General features: G+C 56.1%; 3 protein-coding genes across 3 annotated transcripts; 1 reads left to right on the top strand and 2 right to left on the bottom strand.

Moving 5' to 3' along the window:
- The first annotated feature begins 1,855 nt into the window (after positions 1-1,855).
- Positions 1,856-4,469, top strand: LOC34622257. The gene is made up of 8 exons (XM_026336010.1): positions 1,856-1,869; positions 1,995-2,123; positions 2,367-2,508; positions 2,928-3,051; positions 3,332-3,372; positions 3,587-3,675; positions 4,057-4,166; positions 4,426-4,469. Exons 1-8 carry the CDS (start codon positions 1,856-1,858, stop codon positions 4,467-4,469), a joined length of 693 nt encoding a protein of 230 aa, XP_026191795.1.
- Positions 4,470-7,397: 2,928 nt separating this feature from the next.
- LOC34617985 (serine/arginine-rich splicing factor 1B) lies at positions 7,398-8,934 on the bottom strand. Its single transcript, XM_026336009.1, has 3 exons — positions 8,812-8,934; positions 7,947-8,532; positions 7,398-7,834 (listed from the first exon to the last, which is right to left on the bottom strand). The coding sequence occupies exons 1-3, from the start codon at positions 8,932-8,934 to the stop codon at positions 7,398-7,400; spliced, it is 1,146 nt and encodes a 381-aa protein (XP_026191794.1).
- Positions 8,935-11,363: 2,429 nt separating this feature from the next.
- LOC34617987 lies at positions 11,364-12,521 on the bottom strand. The gene has a single exon (XM_022731332.2). The coding sequence runs from the start codon at positions 12,519-12,521 to the stop codon at positions 11,364-11,366; it is 1,158 nt and encodes a 385-aa protein (XP_022590447.1).
- Between the last annotated feature and the right edge of the window lie 652 nt (positions 12,522-13,173).

The raw sequence follows: 13,173 nt of genomic DNA, 5'->3' as shown, positions 1-13,173 counted from the left end.
TTGGCAGCGATCGTGCAGCTCAAGACTCACAAGAACTAAAAAGACAGCAAGCGCCGAGAAGAGCTCTTGAGATGCAAGGATGCTGCCGGTGGAGCTGCTGTTATTGCTGTTGTTGCTGTTATTGTTGCTGTTGCTGCTGTTATTGCTGTTGTTGCTGTTATTGTTGCTGTTGCTGCTGTTATTGTCGCTGTTGCTGCTGTTATTGTTGCTGTTGCTGCTGTGCGTCTACGATAGCTATCGAAGGCACCTACCCACCCACCCACCCCCTTGTTTTTGGAAGGAAGCACACCGGAAAGCGGGAGAGCTTTGCAAGAGCTGCCCGAGCTATGCACCTATACATATACATACATATGGATATATATAATATATATGCATGAATGGCTCTCTCTCTCTCTAGAGAGAGAGAGAGAGAAGACAGAAGGCTGGGAAGGGGTGGGCACAGAGGGGGCCACACGCTGCAAAGCGTGAAAGGGTGTTTAGCCTCGCTGGTTTCTGGCTGTAAGATTTTTGAAGATCTCTGAGCCGTGTGCAGGTGCGTTTACGCGCGAAGAACTCAAGGATCTCACCAGCTCTGCAGCAGTATCGTCTCTTTGCAAAGGAAAAACGGAAGCGTGTCGCTGCACAACCTGCTCGGCTAGCGCTTCGCAGATGGACGCGTTGCAGGGAACAGCACACGCAGTGTACAGGCAATGAACACCACGTGGAAAGACGCTTGCCCTCCTCCCTCGGGTGCCTTTTATTCCGCTTGCAATCCGCTGCTCGCCAGGGGAGCTCGTCGAGGGAGCAGCCAAGGCATAGGGGACAGCACAAGACGGCGCCTGAGGCTGGGAGGCAACGGAAGTCGAAAGGCACCCTAGAGCTCCGGAGTTGCAACGAAAAAACCACCACAAGCACATGCAGAAGTTTTGTGGCCGCGAAATGGGGGCTGCTGGGGCCTTTAGCAGCAGGGCAGAAGGGAGGTAGGCTAGAAGGCCTAAGAAACAGTGCAACTACGCACACCAAATAATGGTATTGAAACGCACCGATCAAATGCATTCATAAGGCGAAGGGGCAAGCAGAGCATGTGGAATTTATGAGCAGAATTCCGGTGCTGACGATTTTAGGCGGTAGATCCTGACGTCAACAGACAAGGGCCCCCCGTGGCCAGCCCCAGGGTCGTCGAGCGGAGAACTCGTGATACGCGCTGGATCACTCGACAGCACAAAGCTTCAGTGGGTTTTAAAACGGCTAAAAACCGGTAGAATTCGACAGCTTTCCAGTGTTTGGCTGGCGCAGTGCAGCAGTACATACACCGCAGGCCGGGACTATGTCAGAGGTAACTTTGTGGCGGGAGAAAGAGCAGCATGCTCCCTTCGTGCTCCGTATGTGCGCTTGAAACTGAATATTACACTTGCAGCTGTAGCAAAGAGGGCGTTTTGTCGGTGGGAAGTCACTCAGCTCTGTCGTACTCTGTTTCGAGTCTGCCGCCGATCTCCCCAGTCCCGTGCTCCTCCAGGGCGTTTCTCAGGCTCTGAGTGAACACAACGCGGCAACGTGTGTTTCTGCTGAGCGAGGCCGTGTCGATTTCACCTTCCCCCATTGCCTTGACGCACACCCCTCCACAGACGGCGGGCTGTCCAGTCCTCGTCACCCCGGTTCATCGCTTTCGTTTTTGCTCTTTTGTCTTGCGAAGCCTCCGCACAAATGTGCGGCGGGAGATGGGGTCCTTTGCTGCAGCGAACCTGCCTGTTAGCTTCCCCCTTATCCCGTACCGTCGGCAGCACGCCTCAGGGCACCCAGAAAGAGACACTTGCGTGTCTCTGGGTGGCTTCAAGCACCGCAGCAGTCTCTGCTGCGGGTAATAAGCCCCGCAACAATGCCTCGAATCCGGTAGGAGTGGGCGTGTTGCAGTCTCGGCAGCCACGTTTGCCGGCTTTCTATGGGCCTAGCAGCGTGTATACACGGCTGGGAGACTCCGAGGAGCGAATTTGTGGCGAACTCGTCCTTGGCGAAAGGGCAGACGCCTCAGGGGCGCTCTCGGTGCACCCCTTTGGGTGGATGTACACCTCGATCCGGACAAAGAAGAAACGGGGTAAAAAGGAAGTCGTGAAAAAGAATCCGGAGCAACTCGAGACGAAAGCCTCGTAAGTTGGAGGCCTACTCCCCGATTCTGCGGCTAGGGCTGTTGCTGGTGGTATTCTAGTTCTGCCACTGAAAATGCATGTTGCAATATATACATATATATATACTCCCTATTCTCCAGAGAGAGCGTCGATGTGCTTCGACGCGCCGAGGAATCCTTCTGGAGGGTCTCCTGCTCTTGGGTGATGCATGGCCATCTAAAAACATATATATATGTATATGGATATGGCATCTCTGCTATGCAGGATGCCCCCTCTCCGTCTTGCCGACCATGCGACAACTGCCGAGCCGCCTGCTGCAATCGCTGAGACGATCCGCACAGAAACGTATCGCGCTGTGAAAGGCCGAAAGACAAGGCGGATGTTTGTATTTCGCAACAAGTATAGGGTACGTTTGAAGATTGGCTGTTTGCTCCGCTAATGTCGTTTCCTGGCGTTCTTGTTTTCGCGTCTGCTTTGTTTTTTGAATGCGGTGCAGAGGGCGGGCAGGGTTGAGATAGCCTTTTGCCGTGTAGGGGGGTAGTGGGTGACGTGTGGCATGCGTGTAAGGCACGGCGGGGGTAAAGGGATTCTGATAAGAGTTCTGCGCTTGTTTTATTGCTGCTGTGTAGCGCAAATCGAAGGCACTGTATCTGCTTTTGACGCTTTCGACGCAATACCTTAGGAGTTGGAAAGGGGGGTTAGTAGTGGGGGGCCAGTGGCTCGCACCGCCTCAGTGCCTCGTAGATAGATGTTTGATTTGCTGTTGATGGGATTGATAGGCTGCGTCCTGGTGCATGTGTGCTGCTGCTGCTGGACTGCGCGCAGCTGAAACGCTTGCTGAGCTTAACACATGACACGGAGCCATCAGACGAAAGGAAGCCTCAAGGGCGTGCCTTTATAACGCCTTTAACGCGGCTTCAGCATCAGGCGCATCTCCCCCGATCCGCAAGTGCGTTGGTGCTGTGTGTCTGTGCGCATGGGTGTTGTGCTGTTGGCTGCCGCGCTGCTTTGCACGCATGCATGCATAGCTTTTAAATTGCACGTCTTTCATGCCCCGCGGCCGGTGGCTGCTGCGTGTGCAAACGCAATCCGTCGTGCTTGCATGCAGAGGCGCTCGAGGTTAAGGGAGAGGGGGGGAAACAGTCCAATCTGCCTTCACACCGCCCACCCACCCCCTTTGTAGAAGACTGCTTCTCCGCAGCTTTCTTTTCCTGCGTGTTTTCGTGCAGCACACAGCCGATTTGACTTCCGCCACTCTCTGCGGTATACCGTGCGTCGTCTTGCGCCCTCCCACCCGACCCTTGCGCCTTCCCCTCTTTTTCTCCCTGCATTCTCCCGTTGTTGACTTGCTTCCCCTTGCGTGCCAACTGCTGAGGGGTCTGCCGAAGAAGGGGTGGCTGCGAGAGGGAGGGAGGAAGGTTTTTCAGAATGCTGTGCAAAGGCTGGCTGTGCCTCGTGCGCGCCGATGACGGCTCTCCGTGCAGGTTGCCTGGGGAGGCCCTCAAGTGTCTCCTGTTGTACCGTCCGCCTGCAGCGTCACGTTTCGCCTCAAAGATTTGAGCCTTACTGCTGCGTGAGACGCCAGACAGACACCCCGGAAGGGGAGGGAGAGGGAAGAAAGGAAGGCCTCGCTTGACGAGGATCCAGCGGTTTGAGAGCCGCGTCTTTGTGGTGCTTTTTCTGCTTGCTAAAAGTCTACTTGAGCGTCGATGCCACGGTGCTTCTGGGGTTCTAGTTTGCATGCGCCTCTTGTTGTTTGTCGAAAAAACGAGCTATTTCCCGTTCGTCCCTATTATATAATTATGTCGCTGCCGCTTCGTGGGTGCTGCGTGCTTGGCACTGAGCAGACGCTGGCCGTCGCCTCACTGAGTAGAGAGCATCCAGCAGTTGGCGTTCGGAGCTGCAGCAACGAATCGTTTACCGTGCGTATGTACATATTGCGTGTTGCATGCAGCCAGCGAAAGCAGCTTATTGCGATTCTGGGGCCAGATCGAATACGGGATGACCTCTGCTGCCTCGAGGCTGACGTCTTTCCAGAACTGAATGAGAATGCAGCGCATTTAGGTACTTTGTGCTTTTCTCCTCGCTCTGTGTGTGCGTAGCGTAGGTGTGGAAATTGATGTAAATGCGTCGCGGGATGTGCAGTACACCTGAGGCGGAGGAGCTTCTCCACGCCTCACTTGACCCTCTTGACACCCTCTGCCCACACTGGGAACTGCATGCATGCTGCCTTTCTTCAGGGGGCCCCCGGGGGTGTCTGCTGCCGTATTTCGCTTCCTCAAGGGTGCATGGAATGAAGGCGTTTGCTGTGTGGTGTGTGTAGGCGACGCTCTGGAGCTCCTTCTCCGCGAGATTCGCGCCGTTTAGATTACAGTGGCCTCCGTTGTATGCCGCTGGGGCCTAGCTGCACACTCCTGAGAGGGCTGCCATCTGAGGAAGCATGCCATAGAGCACAGAAAGAGGCGATAGGGGGCCTTTGAAGCTCTGTAGGTGTGCGTGCTCCCACTATCGGAGCTAAGAAGCTAACTCTGGTTCGCTCCTAACAAGACTTCTTTGGGGGATGAAAGGGAGGGGGCGGGCATAACGTGCACCCTGTCGTGAAACCTTTCTTGCAAAGTATCGGTGGCCTTCTCATCACGCGTTCGACGCCGCGTGGGAGGTGGAGCGGCTGCCGCGCTGCCTTCTTTTTGGTGTGTCTGTCTGCTCTGGCGAGGGGAGTCGCATACAGCGATAAAATGTTTCCGCCCCCCTTGGATGGCGTCTGGCGAACTGGCCAGCAAACCTTTATTCATAGAGGGGTGTCAGTTGTTGTTGCCTGCACGCTTCACGCAGCAGCACGGGTGCGCGCATCGATCGCATCGTTTTTGTATGTTTCGTGTGCTCTGCCGGCCCCTTGCGACACCCTTCTTCTTTGGGCTGCTGCGCTTCTTCCTCGGTGGCAGATACCTCTCGCTGAGCGCTAGGCAGCCTTGCAGGCTCACTGTGTAAGCAGGGGGAGAAGGGCGAAAAGAAGCGGGGCGGATGCGTGTTGTGCGCGTGCCTTTCTCTGTGGCCTTCTCCAGTGCCCCAGTGTTGACACGAGGCATCCTCTGGAAAAGAACTAGGTTTAGTAGGATGCGCAAGTTGGGGGTGAACTCCACAGGGGGAGAGGAACGGGAAAAGTTCTTCTCCCTTTGCTTAGTGGACCCCGATTTAGAAAAGAATGGCCGTCCAAGCAGCGAAAGAACGAGGCCTAAAGCCTTTCGAGAGCTCGTCAAAGGCCGCCAAACCCCGTCGCGGGCGCATGTAACCCCCCCCAGCGCCTCCCGCGAGGCAGCTAGCCAAGCAGACGCAGTTGCTGCAAATGGAAGGGAGGAGGCGGATGGGCGTGCGCGCGAAGGCGGCGCACATGGAGGGTCGAGGGGGAGAGGGCTTAGGAGAAGGGGGTTTGGGGGGGAAAGGCTAACACCCCTCACGAAGGGGTTTGATGACAGTGGTAGAAAGGAGCAGTGGCTAGGCTTGATCAGACATCATGGAAAGCGCATGCATGCACGCGTCCGCAGTCAGCAAGCAGATCCCTAGGGGGAGTGCGTTTAAGGCAATACGGATAGATGCCAGGCGAAACAGCTTGCCCCTTGGTGCGGTGGTCGTGTCATCCTAGACGACGGGGGCTTTCCCCTTCCCTTCCCTCTCTGAGTATGTTGTGCTCCCCATGCTACAAACGTATGGACAAGCCTTTGTGTGCAGCTCCCTCTGCCTGCCGCCCCTCCTTCTCTCCACGCGCGAGCAATGCTGTGCATGCGGTGCAGTCGGACGGCGGTATTCCTCAGCTTCTGCGAGGGGACCTTCCCCAAGAATACTTTCCTTGGAGCTACAACTGGCAGCAGCAGCAGCCAGGGCCATATGACGCCGGTTGCGCGCGTGGCTTCCGCTCATCAAGGCGCAAATTCCTTCCCTCGCCCCTCCTTGAAAGGTTGCTGCAACCTTAGGTACTGCGGCTTGACCGACGACTCCCTGGACGCAAGGTCCTTTAGAAGGCAGGGAAAACTTTTGCCTGTGCGTCCTAAAAGTGCCGATGGGAGCTCCGCTTCTCCCGCAGCAGGCTCCCCTGCCTGCACACTGCGAATGTATTTCGTGGGGGAGTGGCAATTATCGAAGGCAAGGCCTCTACAAGGCGGCAAGACTCGCCCCCACCCCCTCCCCTTCTGCGTCTGCATCCCTCACCCTGCTCCTCCCCTCCAACCCTCTGTGCCGCAACGAACGGTTCGGAGGGAGGCAGGCTGCTTAGCCCTTTTTAAAAAGGCGATCTCGCGCTCCGGCTCCCCGGAAAGCCCACACGGGCAGTGGCCGTGTGCTCGCCCCGACGTGAGAATTTTACAGCCTATCGCGCTTGGATGTGTGCTGTGCCTGAGCGGCCGTTATTCCTACACCGAGACAAAAAATCCCTCGAGACCTTCCCCACGCGCCCCTTAGGCTCCCGCCTCGCATTTCCGCCACTACTGCGTGCATTCGGTTTGAATCCAGGAGCCAGCGTTCCTTTCGCCGCAAGGTCGTGCGGCGTTTTCCCCGCATATATATATATATGTCGGGATGTATATACGTACGTGTTCATATGTATATACATAAATGTAGATATATATATATATGTATATATATATATATTGGTATGTATGGATGTGTATATATGGTGCACGAGGTTCTAGCCAGGGTGGAAGAGGGAGGAAGCACTGGCCCTCTATCCGTCCTCCAAGTAACGTGTGTGTTGTTGAACGCCCGCTTCTTATGACCCCACATTCCACGGAGAGCTGACGCTATGCGCCAGTGAGGCAAGAGAGGCGGGGAACGGCCATATGGCGCAGAGCCTTACAAAGGGGCAGCACAAACGACAGAATGAAACAAACCGAAAAGGAGAGAAACGCAGCAACCCTCCAGCAGCTCTGCTCTGAAAGTAGTTGCCCTTACGCATCTATCTGTAATCCTTTACAAGCCTGCGCCACTGCCTCGCGCCGCCCTTTGATTTGCTCGCCCCTCAATACTCCTTGTCGCTTCCATCCCCTCCTTTTTTTCTACCCCCCCGTTTCCCTCCCTCCCGCCTTCCCCTCTTTACCAACCCCGCCAACCAACAGCAGGCGACTTTTTGCGGCCATTTCAAAGAAGACTCTCTCCTCGCTCTTCTGTTGCGACTAACTTTCCCATTGTTCAGCACCACACCCTGCATTGCGCCTCCTCCCCTGAGGAACGGCTAACAAAACACAGGCATACCCGCACCCGCATCAGCGAGCGAGCCAGCCCTCTCGCGCGCTATTCTCTTCTCCGTCAAAGCGCCTGCACACTAAGAATCGGCGATGCATCCATCCATCTGTCCATCCATCTGTCCGTATGTTTGTCTGTTCTGTGGCGCCGTCCCCCCTCCCTCCTTGCATCTATCCATCCATCATCCCTCTTCCAACATCTCCGCGCTGCTGTCCTCCTAAATTCGAGTCTCTCTCTGTCTGTCTGTACACGGCAAAGTGCCGCGCACGCTCTGCCTCTATCATAGCCGCTCTCTGTCCTCATACCGCCTGTGGGGCGGAGGAGGTCCGTAGTCATCGCGATGTCGCTGGGGAGGCGAAGAACCGCCCCCCCCCCCTCCATAGCTCGAGCTGCCATATCCAGGAGCACCACTGCCGCTTCCTCCGCCCCCTCTCCTATCCCTTGATCTGCTTCGAGGTCTCCTGTATCCTCGATCTCCGTAATAGTCATCGCCGCCTCCTCTAGGCGAGGGGCTGCGATGCATTGCACGGCCGCTGTAGTACCCCCCCCCATAGCTGCCTCCCCCCCCCACTCCCCCCCCACTGCTGCCTCCATAACCCCCCATCCTCCTGCTGTCGCTACTGCCGTAATATGCGTCTCGCTCAGCACCCCCTCCTCGACTATACGGAGGCGCGTAGCCCCCTCCCCGCCCGCCCCCTCCTCGATCTTCTTCATGATCGTCACCAAGGCCGCCTCCTCCTCCGCCCGCTGTGCGCTTCTCCCGGACGGAAATGCGAGACTTCTCGTTCTGATGGCTCCTGAAAGTGCTCCCGTCCAAACGCTCCAAGGCATCCAGCATGTCACGCCGCGAGAAAAAGCTGACTTCACCAAAACGGGGGGCATCCGGATCGCCGCCTCCCCACACGTCTGCGTAGCCCACGTCTCCACAGACTCTAAAATGATCCTTCAGATCCTGCCAGCTCCCCGTCGGCGGCAAGCCTGCAACCTCCAAGATATAGTCTCCCCGCTTCACTCCAGTTGGCATGCGACCTCCCCCAGCACCACCCCTGCCGACATCTCGCCGGTTGTTCGGCAACTCCACACGCAGAGGCGCTCCGTCCTTGTCGCCTGCTGGTGGCCTCCCGTGCATCTGCTCGATCGCATCGCGGGCATCCCGTGGATCCTGAAACTCGATGAAGGCGTAACCAGTGCCGTTGGACTGCATGCGCCAGAAGCCGACCCACGCAGACACGCAAACACAAACACACACATTCACATACAGGCAGGCGTGCAGCAGCAGACACTGCGTCGGAGAAGACGAAGTGGAAGACGCGGCACGCGTCCACCTGTGCCAGCAGACGCCCCTACTACGCGCAAGCAGAACCCCAAAGGAAGCGGGATCGACGGAGTATGGGCCCTCCTCAGCACAAAAGTGGAAAGACTGAGAGGGCCTTCAAGAGACTCCTGCAGAAGCGCGCTGAGATGCTCTACTTCTTACCGCTTTCTTAAGTTCCACCTTTAGGACGGGTCCGCATACTTCAAACTCCCTGTATACATCCTTTTCCGTGTAGTGCGGGGGGAGGCTGCCGACGTACAGTCGGCCGGATGCGCCGTTTTCCATTTTCGTCGAAAGTCAGGGAAACAAAAAGAGGGCTAAAGAAGCTCCTGTCGTTGCGCGAACGCTGTTGAAATGCTCGAGGATGACGCGCCGTGGAGAGCCGCCGCTGGTCGATGGGATGGCAGGGAAGCGCTGTGGCCAGCCAGCCAGCGCAGCCTCTCCTCTGAGTTTCTGCCTCCGCTACTGCTGAGCGAAACCCCAGGGGTCGAGGAATGAAAGTGCAAGGGCGGTTGTGACCGCTGCGAAGGAACAGCTGCCGCCCGCAAGGCATGCAGAGGTGTCGTATATACACCCCCGGTCCCAGGGTGCATATACAGGCGCTCGCGTCTTTTCACGGCACTCCGCAGGGCGGCCAGAAGCAAATCAAAGGACAACCGTCGAAACAAAAGGGGCAGACATGAGGGGAGGAAAGAGGGGAAGCCAAGGGGCCCAAAATCAGCGGCGCATCGTCTGCTGTGGGGGCAGCGAAAGCCCCTGGGTAGCACATCGTCTGCTGCGTGGGACGCTGGAGCATTCGCTGTTGCGCACCCGGTGCCCCTTTTCGCATGACTGCTAAGCCTAATTAACAAAGAATCTGCTGCTTTATGAGCCTTTCTTCCAGCTTTAACGGATGCAGCTTTCTCGCGGAGGAAGAGACACGACGACGAGGGCTGCAACCAGCCGGCACGCCCAGCTGGACTGGATAGGGCAACGGCCGTCACTACGTGTGCATTAGGCGCACAGTGCGAAGCCAGGAGGATTATTTGAATGTTTTGTCCAAATGTCGTATTCCTCATCGAACCTGAGCAGCAGAGAGAGGGAGAGTGGAACGGGCCTGCCGTAACCCCCCCTGCCCCCTAGGGGGCACTCCCCGCCCGAACGTTCCCTCCCATACCCTACATTTAAGCCCCTCACAGACGCTTGCAAGGCAAGAAACACCAAGCCCCTGTCTTCTTTTAGGAATACGTAGCGCTCCAGAGCCGCAGGAGCCGGACATGCGGCTCCCCGTACACCTCATGTTCAAAAAATGCACCCACGAAAACGCGGATAGAGAGAGAGAGAGACTGCTGGCCACAATAGAGCGCTTGCAGCACCGCAGTCCATTTTCTGCTGCTGGACGTTAGCTCAGGTACTAGCTGTTGTGGCTGCCAGGGAAAAGGACTGTGCACAGTTGCACCTCCTGCACCCGCAGGATAAACCGAGACGTAGCGGGCTCAGCTAGATTAAGAACTTTCAACCATGCTAGTTCTACCTGGGGTATAGGCAAGTGTTGACTCGTTAGTTTTTCGAGTCATGACTCGTGGCTCCACTGCAGACTGCACGACGGTTAGGCTGAGGCAAGAAGACACCAATTTGTGTGCATCTTTCCGCTGGGTTCAACGACGTGTAAATCCACCGAGTGCGTGGTGCGCGTGTATCCCGTAGCTGCTCCAAGGAGCTCTGAGGGAAAAAGACGGGATAAAAGGACCTCTTTAAAAACCTCGCACTTGCTTTCTACCCAGTCTAAATTGAGTCTGGAGTCAAGTTTCCCCCTATGCTGGCCCTAGAAATTGAGTGTCACATTGTGGGGCTCGCGCGGGCAAACGTGTGCTTTCTCACAGCACCAGTTGCAGCCGGTTATTTGAATTCCAACCCTTCCGATGCGACGTGGCTCGAAGGGTGCACTCGAGGGACTAACTACGTTTCCCGCCCTCTCGCTGCGCGGCTGTCGAGGCAGTTCATCGCGTTTCCAGAGCGAAGGGAGAGAAGAAGGGTCGAGGAGATGATGAAGTTGCACAGGATCGGACTATTGTGCACGCCACTCTACACACCCAAGTTTGTATGTCTCCCGTGTGGTTTGTCCTTGTAAGCAGCAGCACAGCAGCGCGGACGGCGGTGCCGCTCTCGTTGGGCCTGCGATCGATGAGAGCGATGTCACTTCTCTCTGGTAATTTTTCCTTTCGGCTCGCAATCCGGCGCGTAGCCACCCCTTAGGGTATGAGGGGCATGCGGTTCTACTTTTTGCTCTGTCTCTCTCTCCCCGCTCAGCGCTTCCCAGGGGCATCCTATACACATATATCCATCTACATACAACTACACCGCAATAAGCCCTGTCTTCATTGCACCGCTGCGAGCATGCAAAAGGGCAAGCGTGCTCACGAAGGGAGAAACAGCTCTGCCGTTTCCAGACCACCTCTGAGCATATGAAAGAGAGAAAAACTAGCTATCTAACGCGCATCCCACCTCGCCTCGTATTTGGTACACAGAAACACACAGGCGCGCAAGGGAGAGCGACGCAGCAGAGACACAGCAGACACACTGTCCACAACAACAGTTGACAGTTCACACGCTCCCCCAACGGCGTTCGCTTGCAGGGTCGCCCCATATTCAAACGGCTCTTGAGACCAAACACGACAGCGGTTTGGGTAAAACTGCTTGTTGACGGCAGTGTGAGTGAAACTGCTTTCTACATGTCATTCTCTTGGTCGTGTGCCTGTTTTCAGCGGAATGAAGCCCTTCTGCCCCTTCCTTGTGGCTTCCTCTATGCGCCTATGCTGCTCGAGCTTCTCCCTGAGTCTGTCGATTTCTCTTTCGCTGCCTAAGCCAGCCCGGGTGTATGCCTTGCGTTTGACTGGGGGTTCTGAGGGTGGAATGTCCTTCAAGCCCATGCCTCGCAGCATAGCAGCTCCAAACTCCTCCACTGGCATTGCCTCATACGCCGAACTGCCAGGCAAAGGGGCATCCGGCAAAAGCTCGAGCTCCCGCTGGAGCAGCACCTTGTCTGGTTCTCCCGCCTGCTGCTTCTGCCTCGGCCCCCTCTGTGAGACCTCGCCTCTATATTTCTGCCTAACTTCCGCTAAGACTGAATTTCGCGCCAACAGGGGCACTACGCGAGACGACGAACGCTCTCCCCTTGCCTCTGCAATCAAGGAAGCAGCAGCTTCTTCATCCGTCACCCGGCTACGCGCAGGGATCGAGGCCTCCTTCTTGACCTTGACTTCCGCCGCAGCAGCCGTTGCTACGGTCGGATGCACAGGTTCGACACTCGGCTCGCTCTTTATGCCTCGAACTTGGGGACTACTCGCTACAGCTTCTTGCTGCTTCTCCTGGCGAAAAGCCTTCACGCGCTTCACTTGCAGACCCCAAACGGGTGCCGCAGGCTCATGGGACTCATGGGGTGCGGTCGAATCTGCATTAGTGCTGACCTCGGGTGTATGTACAGCTGGGGCTGTAGAATCCCTAGCTTCCGCACAATCTGCAATACTCAAGCTGCTTTGGTCCAAAATCCGCATTCGGTAGTCTGACAAAGGCAGCTGATTGCGGCAAGGAATGACTCGAGGGAAGGCTTCTTCTATTTGTCCTCCCTCAACTTCCAGTCGTCCTTCGCTGATGCTAAGCAAAGCCTGTGCCCTCGGTGCGCCTGTCTCGGCCTTGGTGCATTCGAACCCCAGTGCCCGTGGAAGAGGAGGTGATGAGTGGTTGCCTCCTGTTTTTAGCTTTGCACTAAACCGGAACCTTGTGGATGGTGCATCTTCACATTTGGCGTCGCCATGGGCTGCACCGTCAGCTTCCACCTGGGGCGTTTTCTTTTTCAGAGAAAACGAAAGAATCTTCGGTGCAGAGGCATCCATCGTTTGATTCGTCATTAATCAAACGATGGATGCCTTTAGGTGCCTGCAGACGCTGGCTCAGAAGGAAGTAAACTGCAATGCGACCAACGCTTTAATGGCTGCGCGACGGTAGGAACCTCCGGGATCAGGGGGGGGCCCAAAGACTTTCCATGGGCCGCAGTGTTACTCTTTCTGATGATGAGCGTAGATGCATCCGTGCGATCCAGCATGCGGAGGAAGCGAACGCCGCCGATTACTTCGCTCGTATGCAGGAAAAGTTGAAGTTTAGCGAGGAACGGGAAAGCCAGGGAAGAAGAAGGCTGCACTCGTCCTCACTAGCCCGGACAGCCATTCAAATAAGGCATGACAATCTATCGCCTCTGACCATTATACGAGTGCTCCTCTATAGGAGCTAGTCATCTGAGCTCCAGTAAAGTTGCATGCACCGGCCGTGGTCCTTGAATGACCTAAGCTACCGTTTGTGGCCACGAGTAATTCAGACTTATGAAGCACTAGGGTACCCAAAAAACGAGTTTTAGGACGATTTGTACACATTAAACAGCGGCGAACCCTATTAAAAACAGAGTTGCTTCTGCAGCCTCTATGGCCATGTTGGTTCCGACCGAACTTGAGAGGGTTGCGCGTTTCCGCTACGCATGCATACGTCAGCCAC

This window comes from Cyclospora cayetanensis, unplaced genomic scaffold (genome assembly GCF_002999335.1).
Source record: "Cyclospora cayetanensis isolate NF1_C8 unplaced genomic scaffold, CcayRef3 CcayRef3_contig_9, whole genome shotgun sequence".
NCBI classification, from domain to species: Eukaryota; Apicomplexa; class Conoidasida; order Eucoccidiorida; family Eimeriidae; genus Cyclospora; species Cyclospora cayetanensis.
Note: the sequence above shows the minus strand (reverse complement) of the source record. Positions and strands in the feature narration are given on the sequence as shown.

What these genes read in the sequence shown, in the direction of transcription:
- LOC34622257 (XM_026336010.1), top strand. An exon ending in CAACTCGAGACGAAAGCCTC is followed by an intron (nt 2,124 to 2,366) that starts GTAAGTTGGAGG and finishes TCTGCTATGCAG; the next exon opens with GATGCCCCCTCTCCGTCTTG. An exon ending in GCCACTCTCTGCGGTATACC is followed by an intron (nt 3,373 to 3,586) that starts GTGCGTCGTCTT and finishes CTCTCCGTGCAG; the next exon opens with GTTGCCTGGGGAGGCCCTCA.
- LOC34617985 (XM_026336009.1), bottom strand. Translation starts at nt 8,934, where the DNA reads ATGGAAAACGGCGCATCCGGCCGACTGTACGTCGGCAGCCTCCCCCCG. An exon ending in AGGTGGAACTTAAGAAAGCG is followed by an intron (nt 8,533 to 8,811) that starts GTAAGAAGTAGA and finishes TGGCGCATGCAG; the next exon opens with TCCAACGGCACTGGTTACGC. An exon ending in ATATTACGGCAGTAGCGACA is followed by an intron (nt 7,835 to 7,946) that starts GCAGGAGGATGG and finishes CCCCTCGCCTAG; the next exon opens with AGGAGGCGGCGATGACTATT.
- LOC34617987 (XM_022731332.2), bottom strand. Translation starts at nt 12,521, where the DNA reads ATGGATGCCTCTGCACCGAAGATTCTTTCGTTTTCTCTGAAAAAGAAA.